General features: G+C 37.4%; 1 protein-coding gene across 1 annotated transcript in view; it reads right to left on the bottom strand.

The window, feature by feature from the left end:
- DNTT (DNA nucleotidylexotransferase) overlaps positions 1–13,858 on the bottom strand; it is a 74,169-nt gene extending 60,311 nt beyond the window's left edge. The window contains exons 1-3 of the mRNA XM_030951472.1: positions 13,656–13,858; positions 10,193–10,367; positions 3,574–3,699 (exon numbers count right to left, since the gene is read on the bottom strand). Of these exons, the coding sequence (XP_030807332.1) occupies positions 3,574–3,699; positions 10,193–10,367; positions 13,656–13,858 (504 nt within the window). The remainder of the gene's footprint in view (positions 1–3,573; positions 3,700–10,192; positions 10,368–13,655) is intronic.
- Positions 13,859–15,205: the final 1,347 nt, after the last annotated feature.

Below are 15,205 nucleotides of genomic sequence, written 5' to 3'. Positions count from 1 at the left end.
GTTTTCTACTACACAGCTCCCAAGTTCATTATAAAACTGAAATTGAGGATCTTCTGGGGTATGTTTTAAAATGAAATAATAATAATAATAAGTGCTTGAGCCATTGGCATAACTGATACATTCTTCAGTAGATACAAAAGAAGAAATAAATATTTCTTTTTTATTTTTCTCTAACATAGTGGAAAGGAAACCAGGCATCTTTCCCATGCTAAACATCCACATTCTCATTACCATGAGTAACAGCCAAAGCAAAGTAACATCCAGTAGTATTAGCAATAAGCCTCAGAATCACAGAACCATTCGCCTCTGACTTAATTAGTTTCTTCTGTAAGAATTAAATTGTATTTTCCTCACAGAAGAATGTCTTTCTGAATTTTATTGCAGTCTGATATTAGTATTCAAATCCAACAACCCCTCCTGGGCACAGCAGAATGACTCATTTTATTTTAGCACAAGCAAACACAATGCAGCCTCCAAGTGTATATTTTCAGTGGGAGAGAGAAGATAGCTACAAATAAGCCAGAGAACAATAGTGGAATATTATATTCCATAATAACGTTAATATTTAAGACAAACATAAAGGAAACTTGCTAAGGCACAGACACAACTCAAAGAATCTGCTCTTTTGTTTTGCAGCTTTGTCCATCTGAGCAGCCACAGCTCACCTGTGAATAGGGAGATGTGTTCAGGGGCATTCCTCAACCAGCCAGGTCAGCAAAGCCCCAGGCAGGGGTTCCCAGCCTGCCTGCCCCCAGGCCAGGGGACACTGGGACCCAAAGACTGCACAGAGACAGAGTCTGAAGCAGTTGCATCTCTACCCCATCAACTGAACCATGGTTCCACGGTCTACTCCTTGGCATCTCACATTCTCAGTGTATTCTTCACACCACAAGCCTTACTACACAAAAGCTCATAAATTATTTGACTGGGACTTGCCCCAAACTGAATGCAAGAACAAAACCTTGACATCTGCAATTTATTTTAACCCTTCCATAGCTTCTTCCATGTGTAAATCTGGTTTGTTGTAACTTTCTGCAAGTTATTTTCTGGTTATTAAAACAGACAGGAAACATGAGACATTTGAACATAGAAATTGCACCTAGTACATTAAACCATCAGTTTTTCCTCATGAGCTGTCATCAAATATCTCTGCTACTTTTTTAATTAGTCCTTCATGATGAAATATATGCAGAACAGGACTCAAGATTAAAAAGGGTCACTAATTATCAATTTCTTCAGAAATCAAGTCCCCTAAAGTGCCTCACCCAAGAAACCAGGATGTATAAATCCTGCTGCACCCACATTGCTGCCTATTAGTGTCTGTTCCAATCTAATTACTACACTTTCACAAACACAACCCCTACTTATTTGAAAGGGGAACTGGATACAACATATTAGGGCAAAGTCCAGTTAAAGGAAGAATCCAAGAATTCATCAAAGAATGCATTAACAAATTATAGGTTTGTACCCCCTGTTCTGGGCATGATCAGAAGAAAGCTAACCAAAAAAAAACCCAGAAAATCTGCAAGAAAAGGGAACAAGCCTGGCCCACAGAATAAGGTTGTTATAACAAAATGTTACCATGAACACATAACTCAAGATGGTTTGGACCCAATTTTCAGGATGCATGGTATTGACCCAAGGAAAATCTGTCATTTAATGGTTGGCTGCCCACAGCATGCACAAGTGAATTACACCAATGCTTCAGTGCATTTGCTAAGTGCTTGCACTGAGAAATCTGTTGGAGTACTTTTATTTGAGAATGTGAATTACAGGATTAATACAAGGCCAACAAAACAACAGCAAATCTAAAAATCAGGCTCCTGTGACACTAGGCAGACTAACTGGCAGTTCTCCAAGGCATGGGCCAGTTCTGGCAGCCCATAAACACCCAACCCTTCAGCAGGCATTGCCAGCTTTGGCTGTGAGGAATAAGAGCAGCCCCGGAGGAGTTCCCTTACAGCTGTCAAGGTGCTAATTCTAGACTGACTCAAACTTGCCCAGTTCCACCTCCAGAAACAAAATGCAGCATGAACTTTGAGAGAAGTTACTCTTAAAATATGTTGAAGATGAAAAACTGACACCTTTGTCACCACAAAACCCAGTGTCTATCCAAAAATGTCTGATATATAGGATAACAGAAGGGAATCTCAGTACTCCCATCATCAAACTGCCCCACTTCTCATCTGTTCAGCTAAATTCACTCAACAAACACAAGCTAGACTTTGACATTAAGACTGCTGCATTGATAAAGTTGGAAGTAATTTAGGGACTGCCTCTGTGAAACACAGGTATAACAGAAACCAGTCAAAGAATGTGGTCTAAATGCTAATGACAATTAAATCAACAACTTTGTGCCTTCTGGCAGCAACCATTTTACTTTGCCATTATCCATCACATTCCTTTTAATTTTTTACCTTTAGAATGCCTGACAAAATGTTGTAATATAGAAAATTCATCAAAGAGCCAGGTCCCACATTCTACTGTTTGCAGGAAGTGTAGAACTAAGACACTTCCTATTTCTCCAAGAAGTTTGGTATTTTACATAATGTTTCAGTCATACTGTGTTTGGTCTGACATTATTCCCTACAGCAGCTTGTATTTGATATTTATAAACAGTAAAAAAGAGCTGCTGCTTTCAAGAGGTTAAATGGTTACAAACACAGCCCTTTTTTTCTAGCAGGAGGTAGGGAAATGCAGCCATTTCAAAAGCAGCAGTTTTGGGAATATTGGTAACACTGGGGTTGGAAGGGACCTCAGGAGGTCTCTAGTCCAACCTCAGGCTCAAAACAGGGTCAAAATTCAATTCCCATCACATTGCTCAAAAAGGGGCTTTTTGTAAATAAGCAAACAGTTCAACCTACTGGGCTACCATAAATAGTAGCATATATTTGATGTAATTGTTGATTATTTCAAAGCATAACTACAAGCCAAATTTTAGGTTGTTTAATTTTTAGCTGTGCATTCCCAGATCAAGACATTTTTGAGTTCCTCGTAGGTTTATTTTTAGTTCTGAATACCCAAAGGTTTTAGTAATTACCTTGTAAAGGGTTTATATTAGCCAATAACTGGTATCTGTCACTATTCTTTTTATATGAATCTTACAAATAATATTTTCTTGAAGTATTTGTATGTATTTACAGGAACACACAAGTAGAATCATAAAAATTATAAATAATAACAAAACACATAATAAAGCTTTAGGAAAATGAGGAAGTGTTTGATGTTATAGTTGAAACATATGCATGTAACTATGCCAGATATATTTAGACTGCACTACATTAGAGTCTCTGAGAAATTTTTCTATCATTTGTTTTAAAAATTCATGTGTTTACAAGCTATTAATGTATTTAAGGATCCACTGTGTTAAGCTTTCAGCAATACTTAGAGGATGCAATTAAGCTTGGACTCAATTTTAATTTGAGATGGCAGATTTATAACTTTTTAAATTGTTATTATGCTGCCTGTTTACTCATAAATTTGCTGAGGATGCCACAGAAAATACTGAGGCAAATATTATAGTAATTATTCTAATTATACTAGTTTTTATTTTATAGATAGAATAAATATTACCGTGAATTTCTTGTTGGAGTTATTTAAAGTTGTCTTCCTCTGGCATGAATACTGAGATACTTTTGTTGCAATAAATGCTGGCATTTCCAATACAGGTGTATTCAGAGGAGGAGATTGGGATTGCTCCTAACAAGGGCAAAAAAAAAGAAGAGTTAGTGACACACATGGCAAATAGCTTAAAAATAAAAAAGTACATTTCATGAGCCCAAAATACAAACCTTTGAAGAGTAGGCAAAAAAATAATAATGCTCCTGTCATCCTGCTATGAAAAACAGGTGATTTCACATTGGCAGGACTGACAGTACAGTTTATCTGATGATTACTGGGATTTTTGCTTTTTTGCAGTAAGTTCTTACAGGGAGTTTTCAATGGTACTGTCATTAAAAAAAAAAGGTCTTTCTAAATGATGTGTGTCTTTGCTACTCTCACTACTGCAGTAAGTTTGAAAACCTACAAAACTTTAAGAGCAGATAAGCTCTAAAACACAGAGTTTTCACAGAAAACACCAGATTATTCAATACAAGATTAGGGATATTAGACCAAAGGGAAATGTTCTATTGACTTTTTCAGTCTGTAGCTAAATTCAGTTGTGGAGGAAAAATTTTTGTATTAATTGGAAATTGAGTTTTCTCCCCTCTTGCAGGTAAAATGATAGAAAACTTTTTCTTTTGGATTTAATTCATCCAGATAAGTTTCATTTTGGAGTCATTTTAGAGTGAAGGAAACATTTATAAACAGCTACAGAAGAGTAATCACCATCCTTTATTCATTCAACAGCCAGCTGGTGATGTGGTTGCTCCCTTAGCCAATTCCCATAGAGGCTGATCCAATCCAGACATCGTTTTTACGCATTCACCAAAGCAGGGAAAAGGAGACAAATGCCAGAACTTGAATGGGCATTTCCCAACCTCCAGGCTGTCTCCATGCTCATTCACTTTTCACTTAATTTTGCTCCATGCAAAATAGACCAAGGTCGTACAGGTCTGTGGGCAACCCACCCCTGAAAGATGAGAATTCTCCTGAAAGGCAGGATTCAGTCATCCCCACTGGCAAAACAGAATCCTGAGCACAAGTCCTCAACATGTGAATGTCCTGACGAGGAAGCACCTAGAAAAAGGCAAACTCACACTGGTTTTCTGCTGCTTTATATATCCAGTCCTTCAATTCTTTCACTTTCTTTAATGTGCCAAAATCTGAAATACTTCAGCAACATGCAGTACCTTCAGTAGTTCCCTGTATTTTTTGGTCTTGGTCCTTTTGCTTGAAAATTTTTGGCAGATGCGTCAAAAACCTATTCCATTGCACTATCCAAAAGCCACAGGGAAAGGGTTCAACAATTACAATAAAAAATGTCATGAAAATACATAAAAGAATTTTCACACCAAAAGTGGAGTGATATGCCCTTTTTTCCCTGTATCCAATCACACAAAGGTTAGCAAACCTACAAGCATGTATCTTCATAACCACAGCCCCAATTATCATTTCATGCTAAATTGCCATGTATTTGCTACAAAGTAGTTAAATAACAGCATTCACACACACACAAATAGTATTTGCTTGCACAACTGAAGGAACAGTGAATTATATTGTGGTTTTCATAGCATGCCCTGAAAGGAAGAAAGCAATTTTATGTGTAAGACCAGTCTTGGGAATAACCAAAATGGGTTTCAGTCAGGACAGCAACACAACTCATCCACTTCTGCACACATTCATGAATTATATTTTAAAATTGATTTTAAATCATATAAACTATGATTGATTAGTGCTAATATACTGCTTGAAATGATAGTGCCAGCTGCAAAGACTGTGAACAAACAGAATGTTACTGAATAGAATATGTAATAAGCTGGTACCTTCTCTAGGACACAGACACACAAAGAACAAGAGCCGTACATGCAGCATCAGCTGCTACTGTGGAGGAGGGCAAAACTAATGCAGAAAATCTGTGCATTTAAGAGTGTGATAGACAGGACACAAACCTCCTATTCCTGCCTTAGTAGAGATATTTGAGCATTTTCCTTAATCAGTAAGAGCTATGCATTTAGTTAACTGGTCTTGATTATATATAAGAACAGAAGAAATTCTGGATAGAAATTAACAGGAAAAACATCTGGCAAACAATGATTACTACAGTCTGATTTGCAGGGAATATCCCTGCCTGTGAACTATAGAAATGATCTACCAGCAGCAGAACATGAGCTGAATTGATACTGCTCAAATTGATATTTGGTGGGAAAACTAGATGGGAAAAAAATGTTTGTACAGATTACAGGACAAACCTAAACTTCCATCAATAGCAATTACAGTGTAGAACAAGGAATCCTGGAAACTCATTAAATCAAATATAATTTCTAGTACTGGGAAGAAACAACTAAAGATAAGAGAAAAATGGAAAAATATAAGCATTAAAAATTCCTTTTTTTTAGATAACTCTACATTAAAATGAATTTGCAGTACACTGCACAGAGGCAACCACTGAAAAATACCTAAATGTGTAGGCTACTTAATCACTAAAGCTAGCCAGAGTTTCTACCCCACATCCAGGCTGCAGTGAATGTCACTTGATACTCTTTCCCAGTGACATTTTCACATGGCATAAGCAGGAGAAACAGCCTTTACCACTAGCATCAATTTGTAAAGCAGACAGACTTGGTTGCAGAATTAATATTGTGGGACTACTTTGCTCTTTCTCAAATTATTTTTTAACACACCAAGAAGTTTAATGACACAGGGAAATAACAGGGAGAAAATGAAGCAGCAGTGAATGAAGTGCACAGAGGCAAGCAGCCAGGAGCTCTGTAAAGCCCAGGCAGCATTGACCAAATAATAAAGTCCTCTGATATCCAGCATTTTATGAAGAGAAGGCAGACAGTTTATAAGTTTCATTTTTATTTCCTGAGAAACTCAGACTGTCAGGATGAAGGATTTCTTCCATTACTTACAGTCTCTCTCTTTCACAATGAAACAGAGTGAGATGCTCCAGAAAATGTTAAATATGTTTCCTGACACATGATAAGACAAAAGATCAAAAGATGGCACTTTCTTTCCCTAATGTGGAGAAAAATCCTTTCTTCAAATAAATAAATCTCTTTTCCTTTCTAGGAAAAAACAAAAACAAACAAAAACAAACCAACAAAAACACTAATTAGCTAACAACTTCTGGGTTCTGACTGAGGAAAAGGCAGAAGAGATGCAGTCACAGCACAGTTCTTAAGGCTGCTGAGTGCGCAGCAACCCTTAAGGATCTCTTCCTCTCTTTTTACCTCTCTGAACACCTCCCCTCTGCCTCTTTCTCTTCCATAACCCAGGAAGCATCAGTAGTTTCTGGCATGTGGGGATGCCCTTGTGTACCTATTAATGTCCATGTCCTGCTATTGTCAAGGATACCCACCTGCTTGTGCTAGGAAAGGTGTCTCTGCAAGAGGGCTGACCTTTGCCACAGAAATATTCTGCTTCCCTTTCAAAGCAGATATTTGGCAACCATATTTCCAAAGCTTATTAAACTAAATGATGGCTACTAACCCTAAAAGTGAACTGTGACTGAATGAATCAATAATAATTCTTAAATCTTAAATCTGGTCAACCAACCTTTTATTCTCTATAAATCACTGAGATCAGAGCATCTCTTGGATCATCACTACCACAGAAAGATGTACTTTAATGACAATTGTAATTAGGATGTTAGCTAATGGTCTGTAACTCTGACTTTATTCCCCTTGTTTTGCATGAAGAAGGGCATTTCTTTTTACTAATGCAGTAAAACAAATGTCCTGAATGAGGACTAACCTTCCAAATAGGCTGCTGTAGGATCTGAAAGATGAAATCTTACTGCGATTGATATTAATGGGAATTTGACCACAAAACTACATGGGGACAAGATTTCACCCAAAACATTCACCCACTGCAATCCATTCCTTTTACTTCAAAACCTTAATGATCTAGCTTGAGTTCAAGGTTTGTTAATTCACTTTCATTTCACATTTTACAAGTCTGACATAACGAACCAAATTTGTCTTCAGTGAAATTCCAATTAAATTACATTATGTATGAGTTCGGTCTAGTACTTAAAAAGAAAATTAACCTTTACTTCAATCTTTCCTCATTTCTCAAGGCAGAAAAAAGAATTAGCATGGTGACACTGCAACAATAAAATTATCTTAAAATTTGCTACACTCCTAGAATTCTTCTTTTCTCCTTGTTTTCTTTAAAAATGTTTATTACTTCAGAGCAACTATATAATTAAGATTGGTTTTATAAGCTTTAAAAATACCAGTATAGCTGTCACTGGCTTCCTTATTGTGCTCTACATTTATTAGCATGAAATCTTTATGTTTCAATACAAACATAAGCTTTCACTTGCAGAGCCAGTCTCACAGTATAATTATGATCTCCTGACAGTGCTGATACCTTTTTCAGAAGTTTATGCTACACCAATATTCCAAAAGGAGTTTTATATAAAACTAAGGCAGTTTCATTGACTTAAATTAAAAGATTTCTTGTTGACTTAAAAAAAAATTGGAGGAATTTTGGAGAAAAACAAAGGTGCTTCTAGCCTTGAAAAGGAAAAAAAATTATGAAATCACATTTTCTGAGCTATCTGAATCTATAGGTGTGCTCATATTGAGGAAATTAAGAATGCACGTAAAAGGTAATTTGTTTTACTTTTAATGTTGATGGGAAACTCTCAGAAAGACTCACAGGATTTTGTTCATGGTTTTGATGCATTACTTGTTTAGAGAACTTCTTTGCATTCCCTGTATTTATATTTTTATGGCCTGTAAGATAAAATAAAGCAGTAGTTACAAGGCTTCTTTTTGTATTTTTTTCTTTTTATATTAATTTCCTTTGTCTATTCTCCCTCCAGCAGATTCACTGAAAAATGTTATAAATTTATTGCAAAAATATATCCAGGATTTCAAATATAAACACACATTCTGTCATGGAATCATGCTGAGCCTGAGAGCGACAGCTCCATCTGGTGTATTCACCTCCCCTCCCCCCCAACACAAACTGTTATTAAATAGTAATTCTTGTATGTAAAAACCTGGAAAATATTTTCTGGCAAGGAAAATGCAATATGACTGGAAAAAAATAATCAGGAGCTGCAGTTTTTCTTGGGAAAGGATGGTATTTATGAGTCATCCTTCATAATCTAAATACCAAAATGATGAAGCAGCAAACAGAGCAATGTTGCTGTTAAATATTCAGGCATTCTGTGCCTCAGAGGAGGGCACATGCTGCACATCCTGCCCTGGTCCCAGTGTGGTCACACAGAGCATAATCCAGACCCTCAGAATCAGCAGGAATCCTTCACTTTACTTCAGAAAGCTTTAGATCAGACTTGTAGTTCTCTTGACATATGAATACATTTCTTTGCTGGTGCACATTAAAACCCTCACCATGAGGCCTTGGGCGGGTGCAGAAGGAGGGGACAGCTTCATCCAGCTGCACTGCTGGGCCTATTTCATGGCTCAGTGGCACAAGCTGGGCACAGCACGCCTGGCATCCCCACCAAACCCCCACCACTCAGAGTCTGGGCCAAGGTACTGAGTACCACTGCTCCTCACTATGCTCCAATCTGAGAAATTAGCAGGTAATTTGTCAGATATAGATCAGAGGAAAACATCATCATCCATTGCTTCAAGGTCAAACACCATGCATGAAATCATCAACCTGCCATTTTCAACATCCTCTGACTTGCAGCTTCCACTGAGAGATAACAGAATATAATAAAACTTTTCTTTCTTTTAGCACAATTTCACTTGAAGGTGCCAAGTCTGTAAACACACATCCACAGGCTACATCAGTCTTCTTTTCACAGGTCCTTCTAGGGCCCAGCTGTTACCTGATCACCCTGCAACAGCAAAAGTTGTAATATTTTTGCATTGTTTTGAGGAAGCCAAGTATGCCATCAACAGCCCATTGATATGCTCTGCTCTCCCTGGGATATTTACCATGATATTGATGTATTTGAGCAAATACCACAAGCACCAGAACAGCAACAAATTGCCTCATTGATGGATATTGCAGAGGAGCTGGGGCTGTTCAGCCCCTTAAGGCTCCAGGAAGACCTCACAGCAGCCTTCCAGTAATTTAAGGGGCTGCTAGAGAGCTGGAGAGATAACTTCTTACAAGGGGACAGTGACAAGACAGGGTGTAATGGCTTTACACTGGCAGAGGGGAAATTTGAATCAGATATACAGAAGAAATTCTTTTCTGTGAGGGTGTTGAGGCACTAGAACAGGTTGTCCAGAGAAGCTGTGGCTGCCCTATCTCTGGAAATGTTCAAGGCCAGGCTGAATGGCACTTTGAGCAACCTGATCTAGTAATCCCTATCCATGGAAGCTAGATGATCCCTAAGGTCACTTCCAGCCCAAACCATCCTGTGATTCTGTATTTACCAGTTTGTACCCCGTGATGACACAGTAACTCAGCATTACCAGACACTGACAAAGAAGGCATGGAAGGTGTTTCTACTCTATTGAATCTGTGTGAATTACTCATAAATTTCACAGAAAAAAAATAACACAACACAATTATATCTATATTCAGTTAAAAAAAAAAATCTCGGCCACTCATTCTGGCTATCACTGCATTCATCCTGCAGGATCTGTCTTACCATGAGACGATACTTCACTTCTGAATCAACTGGTCTTCCTGCCTCCATGCAGGCTGTGAACCAGGAGATGTCCAGTAGCTCAAACCTAGAGCTGTCACCCACAGCCTGTGCCTTCAGCCAGTCCAGCACCTCCAGGTAAGAGTTGTTCTCAGCCACAATATGAGTGACAGAATCACTGTCAAGAAGTACACAAAAAGTTTTCTTTCTTTTTTTTTTTACTGAATCCAACTATACACAGATACAAAGCTGTTATTTCTGTATTTACTTACCATCCCCTTCCTGACAATTGTAGTGTATATTGTACTTTAGGATGTGGGAAGCACTGAAGTTTTCATATCACCATATATTTATTCTGGTCACTGACTCTGCCTTGAGAAAAGACTGTAGTCTGACAGCTTCTGTAAGTGCAGCACTTTCTTTCTTGAAGGATCATTTACCTTCCATAGGCACTAACCTAATACACATTGTTTGAAATTCTGAAAATATTTCACTTACAGAAGCAGTACCATAATTAAAAGGCTGCTTGACAACACCTGACAGGGTCTTCCCTATATTCCTCATCAATGAGTGAAAGCTTTGCAACATTTAAAAGTCTGTTAACAATAATTATTTAAAACTTTACAGCTAGTAATATCGTTTTGGATACTTAAGTTTTCTGTACTTGTATGAAGCCGTTTATTACAGATGGCCGTGCCAAATATTTATTAATTAAATCTTATGAACCACATGCTCCATATAAAGACCATTTCCTTGCTGCTAAGCCAGTATAACAAAACTGATGGTTTGGTGAATACAAAATTTACAGCTTGAATTGTTATTCAATACATTCTATGGTGAACATTGCCTAAAAATACAATAGCACAAATGCTATTGCAGTAAATTTCAGTTGTTGTACAGGAACAACATTGGAAATGATCACCTGATTAAAAGGTGATCCTTTTAAAGATTAAAAAGCGACACTTCTGTACCCATCACAGGAGAATAATGGACAGGGACAAAGCTGTATTTCAAGAAAAGATTACATGCATACTTAGGATGATCTGTAAGTTTCTGTCTGACCTGCTGATGTTTCTCAGTAAGTTTGGAAAAATACAGATTTAGTAAGAAATTTTGAATTATTCTGAGTGCTCCTGCTCCCTATGCATCCCACAAGGGTGCTGTCACCCACACAAAAAAACATGAGAGAAAGGAGAAAATTGTTCTTTCTATCAACTTGTAGAACTTAAGTATCTAGAAAATATATTCCAACATTCATTTCTATCAGGCAACAGATTCCTAAACTCTTTGCAGGAAAGGCACACATAGGCAGTGTCACTATTTGACACTATTTTTACAAAAGGAAGCTAGAGTTGGAACATAAGTTGTCTTAATGGCAGCCAAATACATTTGAAAGTCTGTGACTTTCTGGTAGCCCATGATGGTGACAGCCTTCTGCATATACAGTAGATTTCCAGTGGAGGACCTGACAGGTTGCTCTGCAAGCTGTCTGTAACAGCAGGAGAAGCGGAGCCATCAGCCTGTCAAAGCAGAGAGGACACCACTGGTGGCAATCACTGGTTAGCATGGACTTCAAAACATGATGTGTGCTGTTAAAGGCAGACTGCATAACCCTTCAAAGCAAATTACCTTCCAGAACACCAAGAAAATCCCTTGGCCTACCTCTGTGATCTTTATTCAAATGAGTGATCACCAATTTCATTAAGTCATGAAATCACAATGACAAATACTGGAATTGCTCCATAGAAAACTGTTATCAAATAACTCTCCAATGCAATAAACATACTGTATTTTGGAACTATAAGAAAGGTACAGAAAGGGCTGTATTTCAGAAATGTGTGTCATGCTGTACCGCAATTTTTTTCTCTCTATATAGCGGAACTTGTAGAGCAGAGTCCGTTGAAAAAGAATAAATCCCAGTTTTGTTTTGTTTTTTTTTTTAAGATTACAGACACAAATTAAGTGAATCTCCATGAAACACTGTTGGGTTTATCATTATTTAACCCTGTTAGGTCCTACTTTAATTAAACTGTCACATCTTTATATTTGAGTTTAAAAAAAACCCAAACAGTTAGAGACATAGAACTTCTGCTTCCTGTGGTTTATTTCACTTCATATAAAATATTCATATATCATGTATTTGTACCAAGCTGCAGAGCTGGGAACTTTGCCATAACTATGCACACAGCAGCAGTTTAGCTGCTATGCTCCAGTTTCCTCTCGTACCTGTACAGCTGTGCTGTTTTCTTGGCACAGAACATAACAAATTTAACATTTCCTCTGTCATTTTCAAAAGCAAAAATCAACAGTTAAATAGTTTTGTTTTATCCAGTAGCAGCTAAGCTGAAATTAAACATAACACCTGCCTCATAAAACTTACACAAAGTCTAAAATACTGGCAATAAATACCTGTGTGTCAAAGCAGCCCAGATAAAGCATTTACACAGTCCTCTACAGATTATTAATGTAGGATCCAGAACAGCACTCTTCATTTCTTTTTTCCCCAAGAACTCAATTAGTTTTGTATCAGATGCTAATTGCCTACTTCTGTTCAATAGCTGCTTCAATCTTGCTTTATAAATTATTTTACCCTCCCTTCTTCCTCAGACTTTCAAAGTTGATGGGATTGGAAAGAAGTCTGTAGAAATACACTTTTGTAGGGTTGTACACTCCAGAGACAGATCCAGAGGCATGATCAATACTTGGTTTTCCTCCAGCTTTCAGAGAACCTATATAATGATGTAGCTTTTGGAAAACTGCATAATGACATAACCAGCACTTGGGTACAGCGCTGTTTGGAGGAAGGTTTCCTTCAGAATGGGCTGGTTTGCTGAAACCAGACAAACCTGAATGTGAAGTGTGTTTCCACTCTCAAATGCCACATCTGTGCTATTTTACTCCTAAGATTTTTCTCCAGTGCTCTTCCAGATTGTACCAAAGCAGAAGCCATAACTTTGAGACTCACATTAGGGTAAAAAAGTTAAATACTATAATACCAGAGATGATGTAGACAAATGTCCCCCTCAACCCATGACAGTTTCCATTTCTGTACATTTAACTTTTATCATTTTCATTAAATTTAGCTTAATCTTAACCTGACTTCAAAGAGGAAATAAACAATGAGGGATTCAGATGAGCTAAAAACACAATTTATATGCAGACCCATGAAAATCGACAGATCTAAGATAAATTAGAAATGCACATTTTAAAAGTGAAAAATTAGAAATTTTGCTAAGTTTTGTACTTTGCCTGCTTTCTGTCTAGAAGATAATAATTGAAATAAACCACATACTAGGAACAGCCACTGAACTCTTGAAACATTTATAAAGGAAAGAGCCAAGTATACTTACCAAAAACATAGGCAAAAGCTTCAATCACAGTCACTTGTATGACTATATTTATTGAATTAAAATGCTTCAAACAGTATTACTACATGTTATTTCAAAACATATAAACATTTTCCTACCTTAGCTCACTTTCTACTCTGAAACCTTTTCTTCTTCCCAGTTCCATCAAAAACATCCTTCTGGTCACCCCCATCTTCCTCTGCATAATAAAAATGACAAAGTTACTGAACTTTATTTCATAACTGCAGGAAAGTTTTGGGGAATGCAACCCTTTCTGTCTCTTCCTCTGGGAGATTACAGCTGGAGCTTTGAACCTATCCATGATGCAAGGCAGAAATGCTCTCACTTGGGTAAAATAGAGCTAACATGCTTTCTGCCAGGCAACAGCTGTATTTAGTGTCACCACCCACTGAAGTAATTTTCTTGTTTCCCCTCTGAAATCAAAACCAGGTGCTACACAAGCAGAAACATCACTGGCTCTCTGCCAGCTGGGATTTCTTCAACAGAAATACTCCAGAGAGGTGCAAAAATTATTTCATTCCTTAAAACAGCCATTGCCTACAAAGATTATCCAGATAAAATTGATCAGCCAAACCATCTCAAAATTTCAACCAGGCTTCAGCTGATTGAATGGCTCAGTTCCACCTTTTTGCATTTAAGCACCCAGTGATCCTCAAACAGCTACAGAGGAGATTATGGAGGCCATTTACATTCCTCCTCTGGAGGAGTAGGTAAATCTCATCACAGAACTACACCAAAGTTTTTGCCAGTGTCACGGTGGATGCAGTTTGGTATCTCCCTGGATTTCTACTAGAGCAAGGCGAGGACAATGAACCAGGTTTACAGCCTCTGCATCTACTTCAGCACAAATCTACTTCAGTGGTGAATACCCCTACTCCAATGTCAAGCTGGATTTTTATTTTTAACATAGCAGAGAATTTGGATTTTACCAGTCCTTCACAACACATCAGAAATGTTATGTTACAATTCTCATTGCTCATGTTCTCATGGGGAAGCAAGGTGGAAAAATTCCTAAGTCAGATCTATCAATTATATTTTCAGTTCTTTTATCACAGATGGATATACAAGCTGAGTTTCAGGAAAATTAGTCAAAACCTGCTTCCTGCAATTATGGTCCCGAGTTTAAAATTAAATTGTAAAAGTACTGCAGACATTTTCTGAGTCCTATAGCTCTTGCTGCTTCAATTTTATTATTGCAGATATAAAGAAAGACTTTTCATCCGAATAGAAACTAACCATCCAAAAATTAATATAGAGCTTTCAGCTCTGGGATCTTCCTGAGGCCATGAAAAAATATATACATAGTGCAGTATATAGATTAGACTGGATTCATTTCTTCCCTTGCCTAGGGATAACCCAGAAGCCAAAATATCTATTCCTTTTTTGGGTTTATAACATTAAAATTGTCAAAATAAATAATTTCAAGGTCATTTTGAAATTATATGAGATATTTTCATAGGAACTGGAAAATGGACAAGCTGACTTTAAGAGGCTTAAGCAAAAGAATAGCAGCAAGGAAGCAAAAAAAAAATAGGAATGGATCTGGCATTAAGGCTGAGCAATCTGTTTTGGTTGTTACATGTCTTTTTTCCAGACTACTAATCAACCACTGAACATTGGTCACTTCCCTGTTTATAGCTTTCCTAGG

Source organism: Camarhynchus parvulus, chromosome 6 (genome assembly GCF_901933205.1).
Source record: "Camarhynchus parvulus chromosome 6, STF_HiC, whole genome shotgun sequence".
In the NCBI taxonomy this organism is placed as follows: Eukaryota; Metazoa; Chordata; class Aves; order Passeriformes; family Thraupidae; genus Camarhynchus; species Camarhynchus parvulus.
Note: the sequence above shows the minus strand (reverse complement) of the source record. Positions and strands in the feature narration are given on the sequence as shown.